The sequence below is a fragment of the Hyla sarda genome, chromosome 1 (genome assembly GCF_029499605.1).
Source record: "Hyla sarda isolate aHylSar1 chromosome 1, aHylSar1.hap1, whole genome shotgun sequence".
Taxonomy (NCBI): Eukaryota; Metazoa; Chordata; class Amphibia; order Anura; family Hylidae; genus Hyla; species Hyla sarda.
In genome coordinates this window covers 549,064,739-549,089,674 of record NC_079189.1, presented here as the reverse complement: position 1 = coordinate 549,089,674, position 24,936 = coordinate 549,064,739, and the positions used below count along the sequence as shown (strand labels likewise).

General features: G+C 42.5%; 1 protein-coding gene across 2 annotated transcripts in view; it reads left to right on the top strand.

The window, feature by feature from the left end:
- JMY (junction mediating and regulatory protein, p53 cofactor) overlaps nt 1-24,936 on the top strand; it is a 109,422-nt gene that overhangs the window by 50,705 nt on the left and 33,781 nt on the right. For both annotated transcript variants that reach the window (XR_008848160.1, XM_056541606.1), the window contains exons 5-7: nt 1,785-1,950; nt 6,144-6,331; nt 7,220-7,306. Coding sequence is in view for 1 of the 2 variants with exons in the window: in XM_056541606.1 (XP_056397581.1) it covers nt 1,785-1,950; nt 6,144-6,331; nt 7,220-7,306 (441 nt within the window). In the remaining variant the exon portion in view is untranslated. The remainder of the gene's footprint in view (nt 1-1,784; nt 1,951-6,143; nt 6,332-7,219; nt 7,307-24,936) is intronic.

Below are 24,936 nucleotides of genomic sequence, written 5' to 3'. Positions count from 1 at the left end.
GAATATCTTTGGAACTTGTTAGGGGCTGCTTATCCACCATCCAGATTATCATGCATTGACACCTTTCATTAATTTTTCTCTTTCGTCCACGTTCAGGGAGATTATCTACAGTGCCATGGGTTGCAAACTTCTTGATAATGTTGCGCACTGTGGACAAAGGCAAATCTAGATCTCTGGAGATGGACTTGTAACCTTGAGATTGTTGATATTTTTCCACAATTTTGGTTGTCAAGTCCTCAGACAGTTCTCTTCTCCTCTTTCTGTTGTCCATGCTTAGTGTGGCACACACAGACACACAATGCAAAGACTAAGTGAACTTCTCTCCTTTTTATCTGCTTTCAGGTGTGATTTGTATATTGCCCACACCTGTTACTTGCCCCAGGTGAGTTTAACAGGGCATCACATGCTTGAAACAATCTTATTTTTCCACAATATTGAAAGGGTGCCAATAATTTTGTCCAGCCCATTTTTGGAGTTTGGTGTGACATTATGTCCAATTTGCTTTTTTTCCTCCCTATTTTGGTTTAGTTCCAATAAACACAAATGGAATAAACATGTGTATAGCAAAACATGTGTTACTGAAATCCTTTTCTGTGAGAGATGCTTCATTTTCTAGAAAAATTTCTGGGGTGCCAACATTTACGGCCATGACTGTATAGAGTGTCTTCCCAAGCACATACAGCATTCCTATATGAGTGTGCAGGTGTGGGAGACAGAAGGTTTCCTTTCACCATTCATTTACAGGGAATATGTTGGCTGCAATTCACATTCCAATCTGTTGACACTGTTAAAGCAAGGAGATACATAGGCCCAGACTTATCAATCTGTCTAAGACAAAAATGTGTGTGATTTTTTTCTCAGACAGATAACAGCTTTAGTTTCTCAAAATGAGCTGTGATTTGCTGCTATTTGTTTAAGACAAAAATCACAAACTTTTTTTTTTTTTTTTCCCCCTCTCCGAGAGATTGATAAATCTGGGCCATGGTACCTTTTCATTTATTTGTCTGTGCTTCCATAATGTAGAAAAACGCTTAATTCTCTGGTGCAAAGAGACCTTGAGGGCTAGAACTCCTTCTCACTCCACCTACCATCCCTATCCAAGCTTGAGTGACAGTCACCTGGAAGCCGAGCCTTGTTTCAATATCTTTTACCTGCATACAATTTGTATGCACAGTGCAGGAACATAGATTTGGAAACAAGGCTTTGCTTCCAGCCGACTGTCACTCAAGCAGGGACGGGGATGTCAGTGTGTAAGAAGGTGTTCATCATTGACACCATTCACACTGATGTTAATGTTGACTGCATGTAATTCCGATCGTGGAATTATGCGAGAATTGCCCATTGTGAACATATGCTAAGAGAGTACAGTGTGTCTCCTTTTCCTAGCAGCTATCTCCCCTTAAGATACGTTAATATCCCAGTTTTGTAGGTCTACAACCTGCTTCTTTAAATTTCACAGGAAAAGAAGGTGCCTAGTTGTTCCTAACCTAATGTTCATGATGAAGTTTACAGTACAGTACTGAATTCACATCACTGTGTACTCTGAAACCTGCTTAGATGTGGGCACTGAAGTGTTGGCATCATTCTCCATGCCTGCATACAATCACAAGAGCCAGTGCTTTTAGCCTTTCTTATTCCATTTCATTACTTGTTTGTTTTAATTTGAAAGCCAAAGAAGCATACAAGACAAACAAGCTAATGGAGCAAGGATCCCCTTATTAGGTCAGGAGCTGTTCTTTATACTCTTATGAGCTAATAACGTTTCTGTTTTATTCATCATTTAGATGCAGAGTTTACATGGTGGAACAGAAGCAATAGCCGTATTGGACCAATTGGAGGCGGATTATTATGACCACCAGCTTCAGCTATATGAAGTACAGTTTGAGATTCTGAAGTGTGAGGAGCTGCTGCTAACAGCTCAGCTGGAGAGCATCAAGAGACAGATCTCAGGTGCTACATTCTTGTTATAGTGCATACACTAAAGGACTGTCTTCTACACATATGACATTGTATTTATAACTTGTTCAAGTCTAAATTGTGCACTTTCATATGTTCTTGACACAAGAACCATTGAAAGGTATCCTACTTAAAACATTTTCTGGGTGCCATATGGTTGCAGATGGTCATGCAAATTTTTGTGTATGATTTCAGTCTGTGTTGCTATCAGTGAGGCTCTCCTGCAGCTTGGTCTGTGCAGTTTTCTGTGAGAATCTGTGGAGCTTTCACTTGTGCAGCTGTCAATCAAGCTCAATGCAGAGAAGCACTTCCTGAGTTTGTACTCCTACCAGGCCGAGAGGAGACCAAACTCACCGTATTAATTGTGGCAGGGAACAGAACAGAACCACCTAGTGGCTGTTTTTTATATTACATTTTAAACATATCTCTATTGATATTTTAAAAGCAAGTGAATGGGAAAGTGTGCTTATTGCACAAGGAACACTATATCAAAAGTTTTATTTGGTGACAGGAACTCTTTAACCCCTTAAGGGACTGAGCCCTTTTTTGCAATTCTGACCACTGTCACTTTATGCATTAATAACTCTGGGATGCTTTTACTAATTATTCAGATTCTGAGAGAGTTTTTTTTTGTGTGAAATATTCTACTTTAACATAGTGGTATATTTTCGTCGTTACTTGCATCCTTTCTTGGTGAAAAATCCCCAAATTTCCTGAAAATTTTTAAAATTTAGCATTTTTCTAACTTTGAAACTCTCTGCTTGTAAGGAAAATGGATATTCCAAATAAATTTTATATTGATTCACAAATACAATATGCCTACTTTATGTTTGCATCAGAAAGTTGACATATTTTTACTTTTTGAAGACATTAGAGGGCTTCAAAGTATAGCAGCAATTTTCAAAATATTTCCAAAAATTTAAAAATCTGAATTTTTCAGGGACCAGTTAAGTTTGAAGTGGATTTGAGGGGCCTTTCTGTGAGAAATACCCCTTAAATGACCCCATTATCGAAACTACACCCCTCAAAGTATTCAAAATGACATTCAGAAAGTTTATTAACCCTAATAGCAGCAAAGTGGAGGAGAAAAATTTAATTGTGCATTTTTTATTCTAACATGTTCTTGTTGCCCTATTTTTTTCATTTTAAAAAGTGGTATAAGGTGAAAAAGCCCCCCCAAAATTTGTAGCGTAATTTCTCTCCAGTATGGAAATACCTCATATGTTGACGTAAAGTGTTCTGTGGGCTCACAACATGGCTCAAGAGGGAAAGGGCAACTGTGGGATTTTTGGAAACTAATTTTGCTGTTATGGTTTTTGGGGGCCATGTTGCATTTAGCCCCTTAAGGACGCAGGGTTTTTCCATTTTTGCATTTTCATTTTTTCCTCATCACCTTCTAAAAATCATAACGCTTTCAATTTTGCACCTAAAATTCCATTTTATGGCTTATTTTTTTGTGCCACCAATTGCAGTGACATTAGTCATTTTACCAATATATCCATGGCGTAGCGGAAAAAAATTCTTTGTGCGACAAAATTGAAGAAAAAAATGTAATTTTGTAACTTTTGGGGGCTTCCGTTTCTACGCAGTACATTTTTCGGTAAAAATTACATCTTATCTTTATTCTATAGGTCCATACGGTCAAAAAGATACCCTACTTATATAGGTTTGATTTTGTATTACTTCAAAAAAAAAAAATCATAACTATATGCAGGAAAATGTATACGTTTAAAATTGTCATCTTCTGACCCCCTAAATGTGATGGATATATTCCCCATGAGTGGGTGCTTATTCCCACAACATGACGGATATATCCATCAGGAACTTTAACTTTCACAGACAGCCGCACGTCACTGCTAGCCGACCAAGGAGCGATCAGATCCCTGGTCCAGCCAATACACTTATAGGGGTGCGGTATTGTTCTGACAGCTCCGATCCTTTGCAGGCATGGGGTGGGGTCTATAATTCATATAATGATGCCCTGAAAGCCAAAGGGGGGCTCCTCTCCTCCTTGGTCCTACCAGGCGGTCAGGTAACCAGATATGGCCTAAGTAGGGGTACTGCCCAGCCCGGGACGAACAGCGTGATTAAATATGGGGTGCATTTTATTTCAAAAGCGACTTACCAAAATGATGACCCACAATTAAAGAATTTGTGGGGAAAAAAAAGCTAATTACTATTTTTTTCCACTGACTTTGAAATAATTCTAGCCACAAAATAAGGACTCAACATAGTCACTTTTGCCCTAGGTGAATACTTTAGGGGATGTAGTTACGAAAATAGGGTCACTTCTGGGGGTGCAGTATTGTTCTGACAGCTAGAATGCTTTGCAAGATGAAGTGCGGCCTATAATTTTTTATAATGATATCCTGAAAGCCAAATGGGGCTCCTCTCCTTTTGGGTCCCACCATGTGGCCATGCAACCAAATATGGCCTAAGTGGGCGTATTACCGAACACGCGACATACAGTGTAAAAATATGGGGCGCATTTTCCACTTTTCAGATGCAATGTACAAAAAATATGTCCCACAAATGATGCATTTGTGGAAAAAAAAATGAAAATTTACATTTTTCCACTGACTTTGTAAACATTCCAGCCGCACTCACTTTTGGTCTAGGTGATTACTTTAGGGGTTACTTGTGGGGGTGCGGTATGGTTCTGGCATGAAGTGCGGCCAATAATCCGTTTGGCCTAAAATGATGCCCTGAAAGCCAGATGGCGCTCCTCTCCTTCTGGGTCCTACCACGTGGCCAAGGAACCAAATATGGCCTAAGTGGGGGTATTTACAAACACGGGCTGAGCAGCTCAATAAGATATAGGGGGGATTTCTTTCAATATCAGAAGTGATGTACAAAAAATGTGTCCCACAAATGATGCATTTGTGAAAAAAAAAAAATTTCGAATTTTTAACACTGACTTTGTAATAGTTCCTGCCAAAAAACCTATGGTGTTAAAATACTCACTGTACCCCCTAGCGAATACTTTGAGGGGTCTAGTTTTTAAAATGGGGGTAATTTGGGGGGGGGGGGGGGGATTCCTATGTTCTGCCAAATTTCTGCAAAGCTTGCATAGCACATAAAAAAAGATGTACTTTTAAAGTTAAATTGTTAGGCTTCTAATACATGTAAAATGCTAATTAAAAACAAAAGAAATGCTTTCAAAATAAAGTAGACATCTAAAAGTATATATTTCATAAACTATTTGGTCAAAAAGTATAAATATATGCAACCTATTAGTGTTCAAATAGCAAAAAAAATCTACATTTTTTAAAAAAATTCATGATTTTTTGCAATGTAAAGAAAAAAAAACTACAAATGATATCGGCTTACTTTTACTATGTACATGAAGAACAACTTGTGACAAAAACGTTACCAGAGTTTTGCTCTAATAAAGACAGACATCCCCGATTTGAATCCCAATATTGGTCCTTAAAGTGTTAAAGGGGTACTCCGGCCCTAGACATCTTATCCCCTATCCAAAGCATAGGGGATAAGATGTCTGATGGTGGGGGTCCCGCCACTGAGGACCTCCGCAGTCTCTGCTGTGGCACCCCAGACATCCGGTGCATGGAGCTAACTTCGTTCCCTGCCGGATGACTGTCGATGTGGGGCGGAGACTCGTGACATCACAGCCACTCACGCTTGTGACATCACGGTCACGTCCCTCAATGCAAGTCTATGGGAGGGGGCGTGACGGCGCTGCACCTGACGCTCTAAACGAACACCGGGTGCAGCAGGGAGATCGCGGGGGTCCCTAGCTGCGGGAACCCCGCGATCAGGCATCTTATCCCCTATCCTTTAAATAGGGGTTAAGATGTCTGGGGGGGGCGGAGTACCTGACCATGGCTGTATTTTTTTTACAAACAGGTTTTATGTTTATTTGATTTCAGATAAGCAAAATCATTTTAAGTCCTGAACAATCCTTGTAAGAAGATGCTATATGGCTTTTTTTTTTTCTTGACAGCAAAGCTTATTTCAGTGACAGAAAAAAGGAGATAAAATCAATTTTCTAATAAATACTTGTAAAATAACTAAACCCTATTTACTAGTGTGTTTTTATTCCTCCAGGCTAGGACTATGGAGATAATCTTCTCTAGGTGCCTGTTGCTAGACCATGAACCAGATGTACTTGGGTATTGCTTGAACAACTTTAATTTGGCTGATGTTTACATTTTCTTTTCCCCCAGAGAAAAGAGATGAAGTAGTTTATTATGATACGTATGAAAGTATGGAGGCAATGCTTGCGATAGAAGACATGGCATCATCCATACATTTACAGAGGGAAGAGTTGCATAAACTTCAGCTTAAAGTTCGTCAGCTGGAGGCAAAGCGGGGCCGAATTTCAGCGAAAAAAGCCTACCTCAGAAATAAAAAGGTATATGCACTTTCCTGCACTTTTCTGATGTAAATAAGGCTGTTTATACATAAAAAAGCAGATGACAGGGAGGGGAAAACACCACTTGTATTGCATGTCCAGATCTCTTCTTGCAGTCAGTGAATAAAAATATTGCTTTCTTTGAAAATCACTGCGCTGGGTTTTGTGTACACAGCTGGAGGGCTGTTACAGTGTATTGGATTAAAGGGGTATTCCACTGGAAAACATTTTTTTTCTAAATCAACTGGTGCCAGAAAGTTAAACCGATTCGTAAATTACTTCTATTAAAAAAATCTTAATCCTTCCAGTACTTATCAGCTGCTGTATACTCCACATTCTTTTCTTTTTGAATTTCTTTTCTGTCTGACCACAGTGCTCTCTGCTGACACCTTGGTCCATGTCAGGAACTGTCCAGAGCAGGATAGGTTTGCTATGGGGATTTGCTCCTGCTCTGGAAAGTTCCTAAAATGGACAGAGGTGTCAGCAGAGAGCACTGTGTTGAGACAGAAAGGAAATTCAAAAAAGAAAAGAACTTCCTCTGTAGTATACAGCAGCAGCTAAGTACTGGAAGGATTAAGATTTTTTAAATAGAAGTAATTTACAAATATGTTTAACTTTCTGGCACCAGTTGATTTAGAATTCAATTTTTTCAGTGGAGTACCCCTTTAAGTAATTCTCTGTGATTTAACACTGCAGGAGTATAAATATTCTCCTTTCTTGGACTAGTTTGTGATGTAGTTTGACAAGACTATTCATTCAATAGACATTCTACAAATCTGTTTAGTGTATGTTATAGTATAAGTGGCCAAATGCCAGTATGTAAACCTCCATTCGTATGCCAGTGTATTAGTTGTGCCTGATTTATGTTTTGCCCTATGATTTTTTTAGGAGATTTGCGTCGCAAAGAACAGTGAAAAAATGGAGCAGCGTCTTCAGACCGATGAGCAGTATAGAATTCACCATACCACACAGACAGTGAGTTTATTCTGTTAGGATCTAGACATTTATGTAGTTCCTGTTTATTGACCTATTGTCATTTTAGGTTGTTTGGGTTCATAAGTTGGTTTTCACCTAGTTCGTATTTACTAGCTATTATCTACTATAGTGTTTTCCAACCAGGGCGAGTTCAGCTGTTGCAAAACTACTACTACCAGCATGCCCGTACAGCCAAAGGCTGTCCGGGCATACTGGAAGTTGTAGTTTTGCAACAGCTGGAGGCACCCTGGTTGGGAAACACTACTCTGCTACATGACATTGCTATTTTGTAGCCTGCATAATGCCAATGTTACAGGGGTTATCCAGTGAAATTGTTAATATTACTACTCTGCCCAGCCTGACTATTTATTGAAACAATAAAAACTTTACATCGCCTTTATCGCTCCCTCATAGCCTCTTGTATCAGAGCACTCTGCAAACAGTGATGCTGCTTTGCCCAGAGCTACAGATCGTAGGATCTGCAGCTGTGAAACTGACAGTGGCGCTGTCCAATCACTGACTGATGCTTTCTAGCAGAGTACCCCTTTAAAGTATCCAGGAAAAAACTTGTTTTTATATATTAACTGGCTCCAGAAAGTTAAACAGATTTATAAATGACTTCTATTAAATTTTTTAAATCCTTTCAGTACTTATGAGCTGCTGAAGTTGTGTTTGTTCTTTTCTGTCTAAGTACTCTTTGATGACACCTGTCTCGGGAACTGTCCAGAGTAGAAGCAAATCCCCATAGCAAACCTCTACTCTGTGCAGTTCCCGAGACAAGCAGAGATGTCAGCAGAGAGCACTGTTGCCAGACAGAAAAGCACAACTCAACTTCAGCAGCTGATAATTATTGGAAGGATTAAGATTTTTTAATAGAAGTCATTTACAAATCTGTTTAACTTTCTGGAGCCAGTTTTTTCCTGGAATACCCCTTTAAGGACGCAGCTCATTTTCACCTTAACCCCTTAACGACGCAGGACGTATATTTACTTCCTGCGCCGGCTCCCGCGATATGAAGCGGGATCGCGCCGCGATCCTGCATCATATCGCGTCGGTCCCGGCGCTCATCAACGGCCGGGACCCGCGGCTAATACCACACATCGCCGATCGCGGCGATGTGCGGTATTAACCCTTTAGAAGCGGCGGTCAAAGCTGACCGCCGCTTCTAAAGTGAAACTGAAAGTGACCCGGCTGCTCAGTCGGGCTGTTCGGGACCGCCGCGGTGAAATCGCGGCGTCCCGAACAGCTGACCGGACACCGGGAGGGCCCTTACCTGCCTCCTCGGTGTCCGATCGACGAATGACTGCTCCGTGCCTGAGATCCAGGCAGGAGCAGTCAAGCGCCGATAATGCTGATCACAGGCGTGTTAATACACGCCAGTGATCAGCATAGGAGATCAGTGTGTGCAGTGTTATAGGTCCCTATGGGACTTATAACACTGCAAAAAAAATGTAAAAAAAGTGTTAATAAAGGTCATTTAACCCCTTCCCTAATAAAAGTTTGAATCACCCCCCTTTTCCCATAAAAAAAATAAAACAGTGTAAAAAACAAAAAAAAAACATATGTGGACCGAACTATAAAAATATATCATTAATTAAACCGTACGGTCAATGGCGTACGCGCAAAAAAATTCCAAAGTCCAAAAAAGCGTATTTTGGTCACTTTTTATACCATTAAAAAAATGAATAAAAAGTGATCAAAAAGTCCGATCAAAACAAAAATCATACCGATAAAAACTTCAGATCACGGCGCAAAAAATGAGTCCTCATACCGCCCTGTACGTGTAAAAATAAAAAAGTTATAGGGGTCAGAAGATGACATTTTTAAACGTATAAATTTTCCTGCATGTAGTTATGATTTTTTCCAGAAGTGCGACAAAATCAAACCTATATAAGTAGGGTATCATTTTAACCGTATGGACCTACAGAATAATGATAAGGTGTAATTTTTACCGAAATATGCACTGTGTAGAAACGGAAGCCCCGAAAAGTTACAAAATGGCGTTTTTTTTCCGATTTTGTCGCACAATGATTTTTTTTTCCGTTTCGCCGTGCATTTTTGGGTAAAATGACTGTCACTGCAAAGTAGAATTGTCAACGCAAAAAATAAGCCATAATATGGATTTTTAGGTGGAAAATTGAAAGGGTTATGATTTTTAAAAGGTAAGGAGGAAAAAACGAAAGTGCAAAAACAGAAAAACCCTGAGTCCTTAAGGGGTTAAGGACGCAGCCCTTTATTGAAAATCTGACCACTTTCACTTTAAGCATTAAGAACTCTGGGATGTTTTTACTTTTCATTCTGATTCTGAGATTGTTTTTTCATGACATATTCTACTTTATGTTAGTGGTAAAATTTTCGTTGATACTTGCATCATTTCATGGTGAGAAATTAAAAAATTTGATGAAAATTTTGAATATTTTGCTTTTTTTTTTACTTTGAAACTCTCTGGTTATAAGGAAAATGTACATCCCAAATAAATTATATCTTGATTCACATATACAATATGTTTACTTTATGTTTGCATCATAAAGTTGACATGTTTTTACTTTTGGAAGACATCAGAGGGCTTCAAAGTTCAGCAGCAATTTTTCACAAAATTTTTCAAAATCTGAATTTTTCAGGGACCAGTTCAGTTTTGAAGTGGATTTGAAGGGCCTTCTTATTAGAAATACCCCATAAATGACCCCATTATAAAAACTGCACTGTTTTTTCCCCAAATTTTACATTTTTACAAGGGGTAATAGGAGAAAATGTCCCCCAAAAGTTGTAACCCCATTTCTTCTGAGTATGGAAAAACCCTATGTGTGGACGTCAAGTGCTCTGCTGGCGCGCTACAATATTCAGAGGAGGAGCGCCATTGGGCTTTGGGAGAGAGAATTTGGCTGGAATAGAAGTTGGGGGCCTTGTGCGTTTACAAAGCCCCCCGTGGTGCCAGAACAGTGGACCCCCCCACATGTGACCCCATTTTGGAAACTACACCCCTCACAGAATTTAATAAGGGGTGCAGTGAGCATTTACGCCCCACTGGCGTTCGACAGATCTTTGGAACAGTGGGCTGTGCAAATGAAAAATTGAATTTTTCATTTTCACGGACCACTGTTCCAAAGAACTGTCAGACACCTGTGGGGTGTAAATGCTCTTGTTGTGCGTCCGCAGCCTTTTTGTGCATCCACAGAGCATTTTACGCCCACATGTGGGGTATTTCCATACTTGGGAGTAATCGCTTTACAAATTTTGGGGGTCTTTTTTTTCCCTTTTACCTCTTGTGAAAATAAAAAGTATGGGGCAACACCAGCATGTTAGTGTAAAATGTTTTATTTTTTTACACTAACAGGCTGGTGTAGACACCAACGTTTCCTTTTCATAAGGGGTAAAAGGAGAAAAAGCCCCCCCCAAAATTTGTAAAGCAATTGCTCCCAAGTAGGGAAATACCCCATATGTGGCCCTAAACTGTTTCCTTGAAATACGACAGGGCTCCGAAGTGAGAGAGCACCATGCGCATTTGAGGACTAAATTGGGCATTGCATAGGGGTAGACATAAGAGTATTCTACGCTGATGATTCCCAAACAGGGTGCCTCCACCTATTGTTAAACTCCCAGCATGCCTGGACAGTCAGTGGCTGTTCAGAAATGGTGGGAGTTGTTGTTTTGCAATAGCTGGAGGCTCTGTTTTGGAAACCCTGCAGTACGATACGTTTTTCATTTTTATTGGGCAGGAAACTCACTGTAAACCCCTGCCCGTGTGAATGTACCTTGTACATTCACATTGGGGGGGCAAACCTCCAGCTGTTGCAAAACTACAACCCCCAGCATGCACTGACAGACCGTGCATGCTGGGAGTTGTACTTTTGCAACAGCTGGAGGCACACTGGTTGGAAAACCTTCAGTTAGGTTCTGTTACCTAACTCAGTATTTTCCAACCAGTGTGCTTCCAGCTTTTGCAAAACCACAACTCCCAGCATGTACTGATCGCCGAAGGGCATTCTGGGAGATGTAGTTATACAACAGCTGGAGTTACGCAGCTACAACTCCCAGCATGGCGAGACAGCCATGTTTGCTGTTCATGCATTCTAGGAGTTGTAGTTTTGCAAGATCTAGAGGGCCACAATTTAGAGACCACTGCACAGTGATCTCCAAACTGTAGCCCTCCAGCTGTTGCAAAATTACAAATCCCAGCTTGCCCAAACAGCTGTCTGGGCATGCTGGGAGTTGTAGTTTTGCAACACCTGGAGGGCTACAGTTTAGAGACCACAGTATAGGCAACAACTCACCGACTTCTGTAGTCTGCAGGATTGCCGCACCAGGGAGAGGATCGCCGCCGGTAAGGGACCTCCATTGCCGGTCACACCGGGGGAACCGGACTTTAACCCCCCCGGTCTGCTATTGGTCGTCGCTTCTGACCGACCAATAGCAGGGATAGGAGGGGTGGCACCTCTGCCACCTCACTCCTATCCCTTCTGGGGGATCACAGGAGACCCGTATGACCTGGAATTGCCGCAGATTGCCGGTCTGAATTGACCCCCCATGGCAATGATTTCAGCAGGCATCCCGGTCCGGTCCCCGACCGGCTAGCGGCGGGGATCGGAATTCCCACTGGCGTACCTGTACGCCCTACGTCCTTTAAGGGGTATTCAGAAAGTTAAACAGATTTGTAAATTACTTCTATTAAAAAATCTTTATCCTTCCAGTACTTATTAGCTGCTGAATACTACATTGGAAATTCTTTTCTTTTTGGAACACAGAGCTCACTGCTGACATCATGACCACAGTGCTCTCTGTTGACATCTCTGTCCATTTTAGGAACTGTCCAGAGTAGCATATGTTTGCTATGGGGATTTTCTCCTACAGTTCTTAAAGGGGTTATCCAGGAAAAAACTTTTTTTTTTTTTTTTTATATACTGGCTCCAGAAAGTTAAACAGATTTTTAAATTACTTCTATTAAAAAATCTTAATCCTTTCAGTACTTATGAGCTGCTGAAGTTGAATTGTTCTTTTCTGTCTTTGTGCTCTCTGATGACACGCGTCTTGGGAGCTGTCGAGAGTAGAAGCAAACTCCCATAGGAACTGCACAGAGCAGAGGTTTGCTATGGGAATTTGCTTCTACTCTGGACAGCTCCCGAGACACGTGTCATCAGAGAGCACTTAGACAGAAAAGAACAACTCAACTTCAGCAGCTGATAATTATTAGAAGGATTAAGATTTTTTAATAGACGTAATTTACAAATCTGTTTAACTTTCTGGAGCCAGTTAGTCTAAAAAAAATAAAAATAAATTAATAAGTTTTTTCCTGGAATACCCCTTTTAAAATGGACAGAGATGTTAGCAGAGAGCACTGTGGTCGTGATGTCAGCATAGAGCTCTGTGTTTCAAAAAGAAAAGAATTTCCTCTGTAGTATACAGCAGCTAATAAGTACTGGAAGGATTAAGATTTTTTAATAGTAGTAATTTACAAATCTGTTTAACTTTCTGGCACCAGTTGATTAAAAAATAAAAAGTTTTCCACCGGAGTACCCCTTTAAGGACTCAGGATGCAGGGCGTATGCATACACCTTACGTCCTGAAGAGGTTAAAACTTTAGTTAAAGAAAAAAAAAAAAACAGCTATTCCTTACTAGTGTGTTTTTTGTTTTTGTTTATATTCTCTATTGTTTTTGTGTTTGTTTATATTATCTACTGCAAAACTGTTACTGCAAAATTTAATTTATCCCACAAAATCGCATGCATCCTACATTGACAGATAAAAGACGGTGAAAAATGGAAAATAAATTGCTTTTTCTATCTCCCCCTCATGGGGATCCAGCGCAAAAGCACCAGTGGGCGCATCAGTCTCTGTTTACTAGCGGGCGACATGGGATTGCTGCAGTCAATCAGTGGTCCAGTGCCACTGCCACCATGGCTCCCAGTGCTGAATGGTGATGGCAGTAGTACTGCACGTGACACGTGTCGGCCACTAGTAAACGGAGACCAGGGTGCCCACTAATGCTACTGTGCAGGATCACTCTGGGATCAGCAAGCTAAGTAAAGGGTTAATATGTAATTATACTTGAGGCAATTGTTTCACAAAAGCTGGATAAACATCATTGAAGACTAAGAAGCAAACAAATGTGGTTGTGGTTTATGTTCACTCTCAATAATGATTAGATTTTATGTATTTAGTAGAAGACTATAAGGAGGGTAAATAAATGAAATGTGCTTGTAAATTTGTGAAAGGAAACAAGTGCCCAGAACAGGCCATGTTCCATTTATTACATTTTGTAAGATGTTAAAATCCATCTGATCTGGTGAAATCATTTATATTCATGAAGTCTTCTATAGTGTAGCTCAGTTTCGGATGTACTTCTAATTTTAATATTTCCCCTTGTATATTTTTCACTGATAATGGAGGTGGTGTTTGCCACTAATAACTAAAAAAGTCTGTATAGTATGAACCACTGTGGGCAGATTTGGTCTAAACAATTTATTTTTAGTATCCACTATAATAAGAGGCCAGAAAAAATAATCAACAATATTATTTATTTTCATCATAGTACGACAGCTAGTACAACTTCCTATCTAACCCTTTGAAAGTCAATACCGTGAAACCTGTCCAGAGGAAAAGTTGCCGAATTTTCCATAGCGACCAATCAGCTCGCTTCTTTCATTTTTGAAATAGCCTCTGAATATTAAAAGAAGCAATCTGATTAGTTGCTATGGGCAACTTTTCCTCTGGACAGCTTTTGATTAATCCCCCCACATCTTTTTGAGAAGACCTCTCCCTTATCCAGACCAGATAATCTGTGACAGATTTTCAGCCATACATTATGGGCCTTTTTTTTTTTTTTTTTTTTGAGACCACCGTTTCATGCATTTTTGTGTGGTTGTCTCAAAGAGGTATCACTGTATTTCATTGTTCCCATACAACACCTTGTAGAACACAAAAATATGCTCTAATGGTCAGAAGGGGCACTCATACACTTTGAGGGTCTGCATGTTCATATTTTCTTTTAGTTGAAAGAGTTACCCAACATTAGCAATTTTTTTTTTTAAGGTGAAAAACAAAAAGCAGCACTTTTGGGGGCATTTATCATTGCCTTTAGAGCTGTTTTTGTGTGTAGATTTGTCTCTATTTAGGTGCAGCCCTGTGTCTCAGGCTATTTTTTGCGCCTTTTTGATTTACACCTTCAAAAAAATAAAAAATAAAAGCATACAGGCCAGATGTTAAAGGGGTTATCCAGGAAAAAACTTTTTTTTTATATATCAACTGGCTCCAGAAAGTTAAACAGATTTGTAAATTACTTCTATTAAAAAAAATCTTAATCCTTTCAGTACTTATGAGCTTCTGAAGTTAAGGTTGTTCTTTTCTGTCCTCTAAGTCCTCTCTGATGACACGTGTCTCGGGAAATGCCCAGTTTAGAAGCAAATCCCCATAGCAAACCTCTTCTAAACTGGGCGTTTCCCGAGACACCTGTCATCAGAGAGCACTTAGACAGAAAAGAACAACCTTAACTTCAGAAGCTCATAAGTACTGAAAGGATTAATAATTTTTAATAGAAGTAATTTACAAATCTGTTTAACTTTCTGGAGCCAGTTGATATATATGAAAACATTTTGTTTCCTGGAATACCCCTTTAAGGGTTAGTCTTGTGCAGTCGTAATGAATTTATCAACTTTGACTTTCGCAAAAAAGCCGCAAAAGCGTAGCTTTTTTTTTCCAGAAAATGTGTATCCATCACAAAATTTATCACATGCCCTGCAACCATATAATAAATTTGGCAGAGTCACGCAAAAAAAAAAAAAAAAAATAACTAAATCACACACATCTTAGTAAATGCCCCCCTTTTGTCCTCAGGTTGTGTGAGGTTTTGCAGATCAGTTCCATTAAAGGAAATATGCCGCCATAACAACTTATCCCCTATCCACAGGATAATGGATAAGTGTCTGATCGCTGGGGGTTCGACTGCTGGGACCCCCCGCGATTTCCGTCCGACAAGCCTCCTCCATGTAGTTCTATGGGAGAGGCGGGGATGTAGTGTTTGTGCCTCCCCGCCTCTCCCATAGAGCTGTATGCGGAGGGGGGCGTACTGTCGACCTTAGTGAGGTCTACGCTACGCGCATTATCCCCTTGCACAGAGCGGCAATGCCGGGCCCGTTTGGGAGATCGCTTGGTCCCGTCCCCCCCCCGCGATCAAACACTTAGGGGATAAGATGTTATGGCTGCAGTTGTTCTTTAAAGTGTTACTGTCATTAGTAAGACAATTTAAAAAATGCTTAAATCATTGTAGTAATGTGCCCTAAGACCTGTATGCATAATAACATGCATGTGTTAATATGTAAAATACCTTTTGATCTATGTATTCCTGTAATGAGTCTTTTTGCATTCCTCTAAAAGGGTGGGGGCGTTTCCCCTGGGGTATGATGAGCTCCTCGCCTCCCCCCTCCCTTCTACCCTGTCATGAGGTCTGCACAAACATTTTTACACTTGTACTGATTTCTGTCTATATGCATGGTCTATATAATGTGTGATCAGAGGAGAGAACCCCCTCCTCCCTTCATAATTTAAGTCCTTTTCTTGGTATTGCAGACCAAAAGCCCTAGTTACCAGGGGTTATTTTCAAAATTAACCTCATAAGGACCCAGGGCGTACCTTTCTATAATGCGGGGCCACATGGCTAATAGCGCGGGAAACTGATCGCGGTGCCGCGCGCTATTAACCTTTTAGATGCTGTGTTCAAAGTTGATCGCCGCGTCTAAAGTGAAAGTAAACTACCCCTGGCTAGCTCAGTGGGCTGTTCGGGACCTGAAAAGATGGAGGACACAAGGAGGGCCCCTACCTGCCTCCTGTGTGTCTGACCGCCAAATGACTGCTCAGTACCTGAGATCCAGGCATGAGCAGTCAAGCGGCAGAATCATTGATCAATGTTATCCTATGGGATAACAATGATCAATGTAAATGATCAATGTGTACAGTGTTATAGCTCTCTCTTGCAAAAAAAAAAGTTAAAGATCATTTAACCCCTTCCCTAATAAAAGTTTGAACCACCCCCCTTTTCCCATTAAAAAAAAAAGTGTAAATAAAAATAAACGTGTTATCGATGGTGCGGAAATGTCCGATTTATAAAAATATATTGGTAATTAAACTGCACAGTCATTGGCGTATGTGCAAAAAATTTCCAAAGTCTAAAATAGCTTATTGTTGGTCACTTTTTATATCATGAAAAAATGAATAAAAAACTATCAAAAAGTCCAATCAATACGAAAATGGTACCGGTCAAAACTTCAGATCAGAGCGCAAAAAAGCCCTCCTACTGCACCGTACGCGGTAAAATAAAGTTATAAGGGTCAGAATATGACCATTTTTAACTTATACATTTTCCTGCATGTAGTACGACAAACCTATATAAGTAGGGTATAATTTTAATCGTATGGACCTACAGAATAAAGAAAAAGGGTAATTTTTACCGAAAAATTTACTGCGTAGAAAAAGAAGCCCAGATTTTTTTTTCCCCATTTCGCTGTAGGTTTTTGGGTAAAATAACTGATGTCATTACAAAGTAGAATTGGTGACGCACAAAATAAGCCATCATATGGAATTTTAAGTGCAAATGTGAAAGAATTATGATTTTTTAGGGAAGGAGAAAAAATGAAAGTGCAAAAACTGAAAAACCCCAGGTCCATGAGGGGTTAAAAAGACATAGACCCCCTAGTGGCCATGTTTTTAAACATTTATTTCACATCTTTAGCAATAACATTTTTTAATTAAGTATATTAGGAAAATGCTTACCGTATATACTCGAGTATAAGCCGAGTTTTTCAGCATGATTTTTCGTGCTGAAAACACCCCCCTCGGCTTATACTCGAGTGAACTCTCCGCCTGTCAATCCCTTTTCAGTGGTCTTCAACCTGTGGACCTCCAAATATTGCAAAACTACAACTCCCAGCATGCACGGGAGTTGTAGTTTTGAAACATCTGGAGGTCCGCCGGTTGTAGACCACTGCGGCCTTCGTCATCATCCAGACCCCTCCCCTCCCCTCCCTTTAGTTTTCTACTCACCTCCCCTCGGTGGGAAGAAACGGTGAGCTGGTCCGGGCCATCTATGCTGCAGGGACCATCCGGTGGGGAGGGTTAGTCGTTCCGGGCTGTCCATCTTCACCTGGGGGCCCTCTTCTCTGGGCCCAGCCCCGGACTAGTGACGTTGCCTTGACGACGACACACAGGGATGTTCGTCCCTGCGCATGAACGTCCCTGTGCGTCGTCGTCAAGGCAACGTCACTAGTCCGGGGCCGGGCCTGGAGCGGAGAAGAGGCCCCCCCTCCGGGGAAAATGTACAGCCCGAAACGACTAACCCTCCCCACCGGACGGTCCCTGCAGCATAGATGGCCCAGACCAGCTCACCCTTCCTTCCCACCGAGGAGAGGTGAGTAGAAAACTAAAGGGGGGGAGGGGGGGGGGGGTCTGGATGATGACGGTGGCCGCATCATGATGACAGGGTGATGATGACGGGGGTGTTAATAACGGGGTCTGGATGAGGACAGGGGGGTTGATGACATGGGGGGGATGATGTATTTTCCCACCCTAGGCTTATAGTCGAGTCAATTACTTTTCCTGGGTTTTTGGGGTGATATTAGGGGCCTAGGCTTATATTTGGGTCGGCTTATACTTTCGCGGTGCGGGCGGTTGGGGGGGGGGGGGCGCTGCATTATCGGCTTATTGGCAAAGTAATTGCCGATACCAATAATGCCCAAAATCGTGATTATCGGCCGATAATATCGGCCAAACCGATAATCGGGCGATCCCTACTTAAGGCCACAGGGCGGGGACCGGACCAGGATGTCTCGTGACAACGCCTGGGGGGGGTCCGGAGACTTCACACCGGCGATCTGTGGCGATTCTGGTCATACAGGTCATGTATGACCCGATGATTCGGAATCAGAAGGTGATAGGCGGTGTACTATACACCGACAATCACCTCCTGTTGCTAGGGAGAGGTGGTGATGACGTCACCTCCCCAGATGAGCTGCTATCCGACCAATAGTTGCTGGCAGAGGAAGGGTTAATGTCCCCTTCTCTTAGCTTTGCCAGCTCAGTCAGCAGGCAGAGCTGAGAGGAGGAGCCAGGGACCCCACCTCTGACAAGATCTCTGCACCTCAGGGCAGAGTAAGTGGCCTCCTCCCACCTTTAGTTCAGGGTGAGTTTGTGTGCGAGGGAAAGGTGACTGGGATTTTGGCGACTGGGAAAGATCAGGCCGGAGTTCCCAAGGAACTGGAAATATAGGTGCCAGGATCGTCCCAGTCTAGGACTTTCCAGGTGAGGTCCCCCACACTGGAAAGAAGGGACGATCCCAGAAAAAATGCAGTGTGTGTCACAAGAGGGGTATACGGAAGGACACCACCTATCAATGTGACACTTGCCCTGATCATCCGCGCCTCTGCATTAAAAACTGCTTCAGGGAGTATCACACTTCCATGGAGTACTAAATTTTCCCTATTCATTTTAATTTCCCATAATTTGACCCCATGTACCAAGTCCAGAGTACATTCCAAATTTTAACCCCATAAACCACAAAATTGCCCAAAAAGCCCTTTAATAAAAAAAAAACCTGATAAGACATCTGGGGGTATTTTTTCTGAAAATGGGTTATGGATCACTGAGTCACTAGCATCGGGGTCTTTATTTTATGTTGCCTCAAATGCGCAGCACTGCGCGCATTTGAGGCAACAGGTTAGGGACGGCCACACACATCACATTCCCAGAATGATGATTCAGAGGAGGATTTGGGGTATTTCCATACTCAGAAGCAATGGGGTTACAAAATTTTGGGGGGCATTTTCTCCTATTACTCCTTGTGCAAATGAAAAATTTGGGGTAACACCGGCATTTTTGTGAAAAAAAAAACTATTTTGTCATTTTACTGCCCAATGTTCAAAACACCATTGAAGTGTAAGTACCCACCGTACACCTTGCTACGTTCCTTGAGGGGTGTGGTTTCCAAAATGATGGCATTTGAGGGCTGGTCCCGCTTGTTCTGGCTCCATGGTAGCTCTGTATACGCTCAAGGCCCCTGACCGATTACAGCAAAATGCTCCAAAAGCTGAATGACACTCCTGCTCCTCAGAGAACGATGTGCACTTGCAGAGCAGTTTACATCCAAATGTGAGGTATGTCCTTATTCCAAAGAAATCTATTTACAAATTTACAGTGACATTTTCTAATATTACCACTTGTGAAAATGAAAAATTTGGGGTAACCCCAGTGTAAAAAATCAATCCCTGATCGCGGGAGTGCCGCCGCTGGGGACCCCCAGGATCAGCTATCACGCCCCCTCCCGTAGGCTTGCATTGAGGGGTGGAGCGTGACGTCAGACGGGGGCGGAGGCGTGACGTACACGCCGCCGGACTTGTGGTCGTCGGTAATCAGACCCGGAGCGAACATGCTCCGGGGACTGATTACAAACGGGGTGCCGCATGCAAGATCCCGGGGGTCCCCAGCGGCGGGACTCCCGCAATCAGGCATTTACCCCTTTAATGAACATTTATCAAACACCTGTGGGGTGTTAAGGCTCATTGTACTGCTTGTTACGTTTCTTGAGGGGTGTAGTTTCCAAAATAGGAGGCCATATAGTTTTTTTTTTGTGCTGTTCTGGCACCATAGGGGCTTCCTAAATGTGACATGCCCCCCAACAACCATTTCAGTAAAATGTGGCTCCTTCTCTTCTGAGCATTGCAGTGCACCCGCAGAGCACATGGGGTATTTCTATGTTACACGTTTTGTGGGGCAGTTTCTCCTATTACCCCTTGTAACAATGTAAAATTTGGGAAAAACAATCATTTTAGTGAAATTTTTTTTTTTTATTTACACATCCGAATTTAACGAAAAGTCGTCAAACACCTTTGGGGTGTTAAGGCTCACTGTACCCCTTGTTACGTTCCTTGAGGGGTGTCGTTTTTTTTTATTATTATTATTTTTATTTTTTTTGCTGTTCTGGGACCATAGGGGCTTCCTAAATGTGACATGCCCCTCAAAAACATTTCAGAAAAACTCACTCTCCAAAATCCTGCACCTTCCCTTCTGAGCCCTCTACTGCACCCGCAGAACACTGTATGTACACATAATGAGGTATTTCCTTACTTGAGAGAAATAGGGGCATTTCTCTTCTTTTACCCCTTGAAAAAAATCTAAAACTGGGTCTACAAGGACATTTACTAAGATTTTGAATTTTCTCCTTCACATTGCTGCTATTCCTGTGAAACACCTAAAGGGTTAACACACTTACTGAATGTCATTTTGAATACTTTGAGGGGTGCAGTTTTTATAATGGGGTCATTTATGGGGTATTTCTAATATGAAGGTCCTTCAAATCCACTTCAAAACTGAACTGGTCCCTGAAAAATTCAGATTTTGAGCCTTTTGTGAAAAATTTGAAAATTGCTGCTGAACTTTGAAGCCCTCTGATGTCTTCCAAAAGTAAACACATGTCAGCTTTATGATGAAAATATAAATTAGACATATTGTATTTGTGAATCAATGTATAATTTATTTGGGATGTCTAATTTCCTTTTAAGCAAAGAGATTTAAAGTAAAAAAATTAAAAATTTTCAAATTTTTCACAAAATTTTCAAATTTTTCACAAAGAAACAAGTATCGACAAAAATTTACCACTAACATAAAGTAGAATATGTCACGAAAAAACAGTCTCTGAATCAGAACGAAAAGTTAAAGCATTCCAGAGTTATTAATGCTTAACCTGTTAAGGACCCAAGACGTATGGATACGTCTTGGGACCCTGGTACTTAAGGACCAAGGGCGTATGCATACGTCCTGAGTCATTCCGGTCTCCGCCGCACGCCGTGCAGAGATCGGAACCGGATGCCTGCTGAAATCGTTCAGCAGGCATCCAGGGCAAACGCCGAAGGGGGCCATGTAGGCCCCCCATGTCAGCGATCGCCGCAAATCGCTGCTGAAATCACAACAGCGATCTGTGGCGATACCGGGCTGATCGGGTCTCTGGGACCCGAACGCCCGGTAATTTTGCATGATCCCGGTTGTCACAGACAGCCAGGACCATGCTGGAGTATAGGAGCGAGGTGGCAAGACTGCCACCTCCTCCTATCCCCTGCGATCCGTCGGTTATCTAACCGACCAATCGCAAGGGGGGGGGCGCTTACTTCCTCCCGCTCTGCCCGGCCCCTGGAAGTCCGGAGAGGACAGGAGGAAGACCGGAGGACGCGACGGGGGAGTGCTGGGGCCCGGCCCCGGTACTTACCTCGTCCCTGAAGACCCGGATCCAGGCGATGAAGACGGCGGTGGCGACAGGTGAGTTCCTCTTCAGCCGCGGTCGGGCCCTTTACAGCATTGCACGTCGCCGTAAAGCGACATGCGTAAAGCGACATGCATTGCTGTAATGGGACCCTGTATACTACAACTCCCAGCATGCCCAGACAGCCCTTGGCATCTGGGCATGCTGGAAGTTGCAGTTTTGCAACTTCTGGAGGTCCACAGTTTTGGGACCACTGTGCCCTTCCAGATGTTGCAAAACTACACATCCTCAGCATGCCCTTACTGTCCAGGCATGCTGGGAGTTGTAGTTCTGTAACATCTGGCCCTTCAGATGTTGCAGAACTGCAACTCCCAGCATGCCTGGACAGTTTTGGCATACTGGTAGTTGTAGTTTTGCAACATCTGGAAGGGCACAGATAGGGAACCACTGTATTAGTGGTCTGCAAACTGTAGTCCTCCAGATGTTGCAAAACTACAACTCCAAGCATGCTGGGAGTTGTAGTTCGGCAACATCTGGCTCTAAAGATGTTGCCGAACTACTACTTCCAGCATGCCTGAAAATGTTTGGGAGTTGTGGTATTGCAACAACTGGAGGCACACTGGTTGGGAAACATTGTCTGTTTCCTAACTCAGTGTTTCCCAAACCGTGTGCCTCCAGCTGTTACAAAACTATAACTACCAGCATGCACTGATAGACTGTGCATGCTGGGAGTTGTAGTTTTGCAACAGCTGGAGGTCCCCCCCCCCCCCTGTGAATGTACAGGGTATATTCACATGGGCAGGGGGCTTACAGTGAGTATCAGGCTGCAAGTTTGCGATGCAGCAAATTTTGCGCGACAGCTCAAACTCGCAGCGGGAAACTAGCTGTAATCCCCCGCCCGTGTGACTGTACCCTAAAAACACTACACTACACTACCACAAAATAAAATAAAAAGTAAATAACACTACATATACACATACCCCTACACAGCCCCCCTCCCCAATAAAAATGAAAAACGTCTGGTACGCCACTGTTTCCCAAATGGAGCCTCCAGCTGTTGCAAAACAACAACTCCCAGTATTGCCGGACAGCCGTTGACTTTCCAAGCATGCTGGGAGTTTTGCAACAGCTGAAGGCACCCTGTTTGGGAATCACTGGCGTAGAATACCACTATGTCCACCCCCTATGCAAATCCCTAATTCAGGCCTCAAATGCGCATGGCGCTCTCACTTTGGAGCCCTGTCGTATTTCAAGGCAACAGTTTAGGGTCACATATGGGGTATTTCCGTACTCGGGAGAAATTGCCTAACAAATTTTGGGGGGCTTTTTCTCCTTTCACCCCTTATGAAAAGGTGAAGTTGGGGGCTACACCAGCATGTTAGTGTCCCAAAATTTTTTTTACACTAACATGCTGGTGTTGCCCTATACTTTTCATTTTGACAAGAGGTAAAAGGGAAAAAAGCCCCCTGAAATTTGTAATGCAGTTTCTCCTGACTACGGAGATACCCCATATGTCGGCGCAAAGTGCTCTGGGGGCGCACAACAAGGCCCAGAAGGGAGAGTGCACCATGTACATTTGAGGTGATTTTCACAGGGGTGGCTGATTGTTACAGCCGTTTTGACAAACGCAAAAAAAACTAAACCCCACATGTGACCCCATTTCGGAAACTGCACCCCTCACGGAATGTATTGAGGGGTGCAGTGAGAATTTACACCCCACTGGTGTCTGACAGATCTTTGGAACAGTGGGCTGTGCAAATTAAAAATGTTGTACAGCCTACTGTTCCAAAGATCTGACAGACACCAGTGGGGGGGTAAATGCTTACTGTACCCCTTGTTACGTTCCTCAAGGGGTCTAGTTTCCAAAATGGTATGCCATGTGTTTTTTTTTTTTTTGCTGTCCTGGCACCATAGGGGCTTCCTAAAAGCGACATGCCACCGAGCAAAATTTGCTCTCAAAAAGCCAAATATGACTCCTTCTCTTCTGAGCATTGTAGTTCGCCCGTAGTGCACTTCAGGTCAACTTATGGGATACCTCCATACTCAGAAGAGATGGGGTTACAAATTTTGGGGGGTATTTTCTGCTATTAACCCTTGCAAAAATGTGAAATTTGGGGGGAAACACACATTTTAGTGAAAAAATGTTGTTTTTTTTTACATATGCAAAAGTCGGGAAACACCTCACTTAATTCCTTGTTACGTTCCTCAAGGGGTCTAGTTTCCAAAATGGTATGGCATGTGTTTTTATTTTTTTTTTGCTGTTCTGGCACCATAGGGGCTTCCTAAATGCAACATGCCCCCCAAAAACCATTTCTGAAAAACGTACTCTCCAAAATCCCCTTGTCGCTTCTGAGCCCTCTACTGCGCCCGCCGAACACTTTACATAGACATATGAGATGTGCCTACTCGAGAGAAATTGGGCTACAAATACAAGTATGCATTTTCTCCTTTTACCCCTTGTAAAAATAAAAAAATTGGGTCTACAAGAAAATGCGAGTGTAAAAAATTAAGATTGTGAATTTTCTCCTTCACTTTGCTGCTATTCCTGTGAAACACCTAAAGGGTTAAAACGCGGACTGAATGTTATTTTGAATACTTTGGGGAGTGCAGTTTTTATAATGGGGTCATTTGTGGGGTATTTCTAAGATGAAGACCCTTCAAATCCACTTCAAACCTGAACTGGTCCCTGAAAAATTGTGAGTTTGAAAATTTTGTGAAAAATTGGAAAATTGCTGCTGTACTTTGAAGCCCTCTGGTGTCTTCCAAAAGTAAAAACTCGTCAATTTTATGATTCAAACATAAAGTAGACATATTGTATATGTGAATAAAAAAAAATTATTTGGAATATCTACCGTATATACTCGAGTATAAGCCGAGTTTTTCAGCACGATTTTTCGTGCTGAAAACACCCCCCTCGGCTTATACTCGAGTGAACTCCCCCACCCGCAGTGGTCTTCAACCTGCGGACCTCCAGAGGTTTCAAAACTACAACTCCCAGCAAGCCCGGGCAGCCATCGGCTGTCCGGGCTTGCTGGGAGTTGTAGTTTTGAAACCTCCGCCACTGCGGCCTTCGACATCATCCAGCCCCCTCTCACCCCCCTTTAGTTCTGTACAGTACTCACCTCCGCTCGGCGCTGGTCCGGTCCTGCAGGACTGTCCGGAGAGGAGGTGGTCCGGTGGGATAGTGGTTCCGGGCTGCTATCTTCACCGGGGAGGCCTCTTCTAAGCGCTTCGGGCCCGGCCCCAGAATAGTCATGTTGCCTTGACAACGACGCAGAGGTACGTTCATTGCCAACGTACTTCTGCGTCATTGTCAAGGCAACGCCTCTATTCCGGGGCGGAAGCGCGGAGAAGAGGCGCCCCGGTGAAGATAGCAGCCCGGAACCACTATCCCACC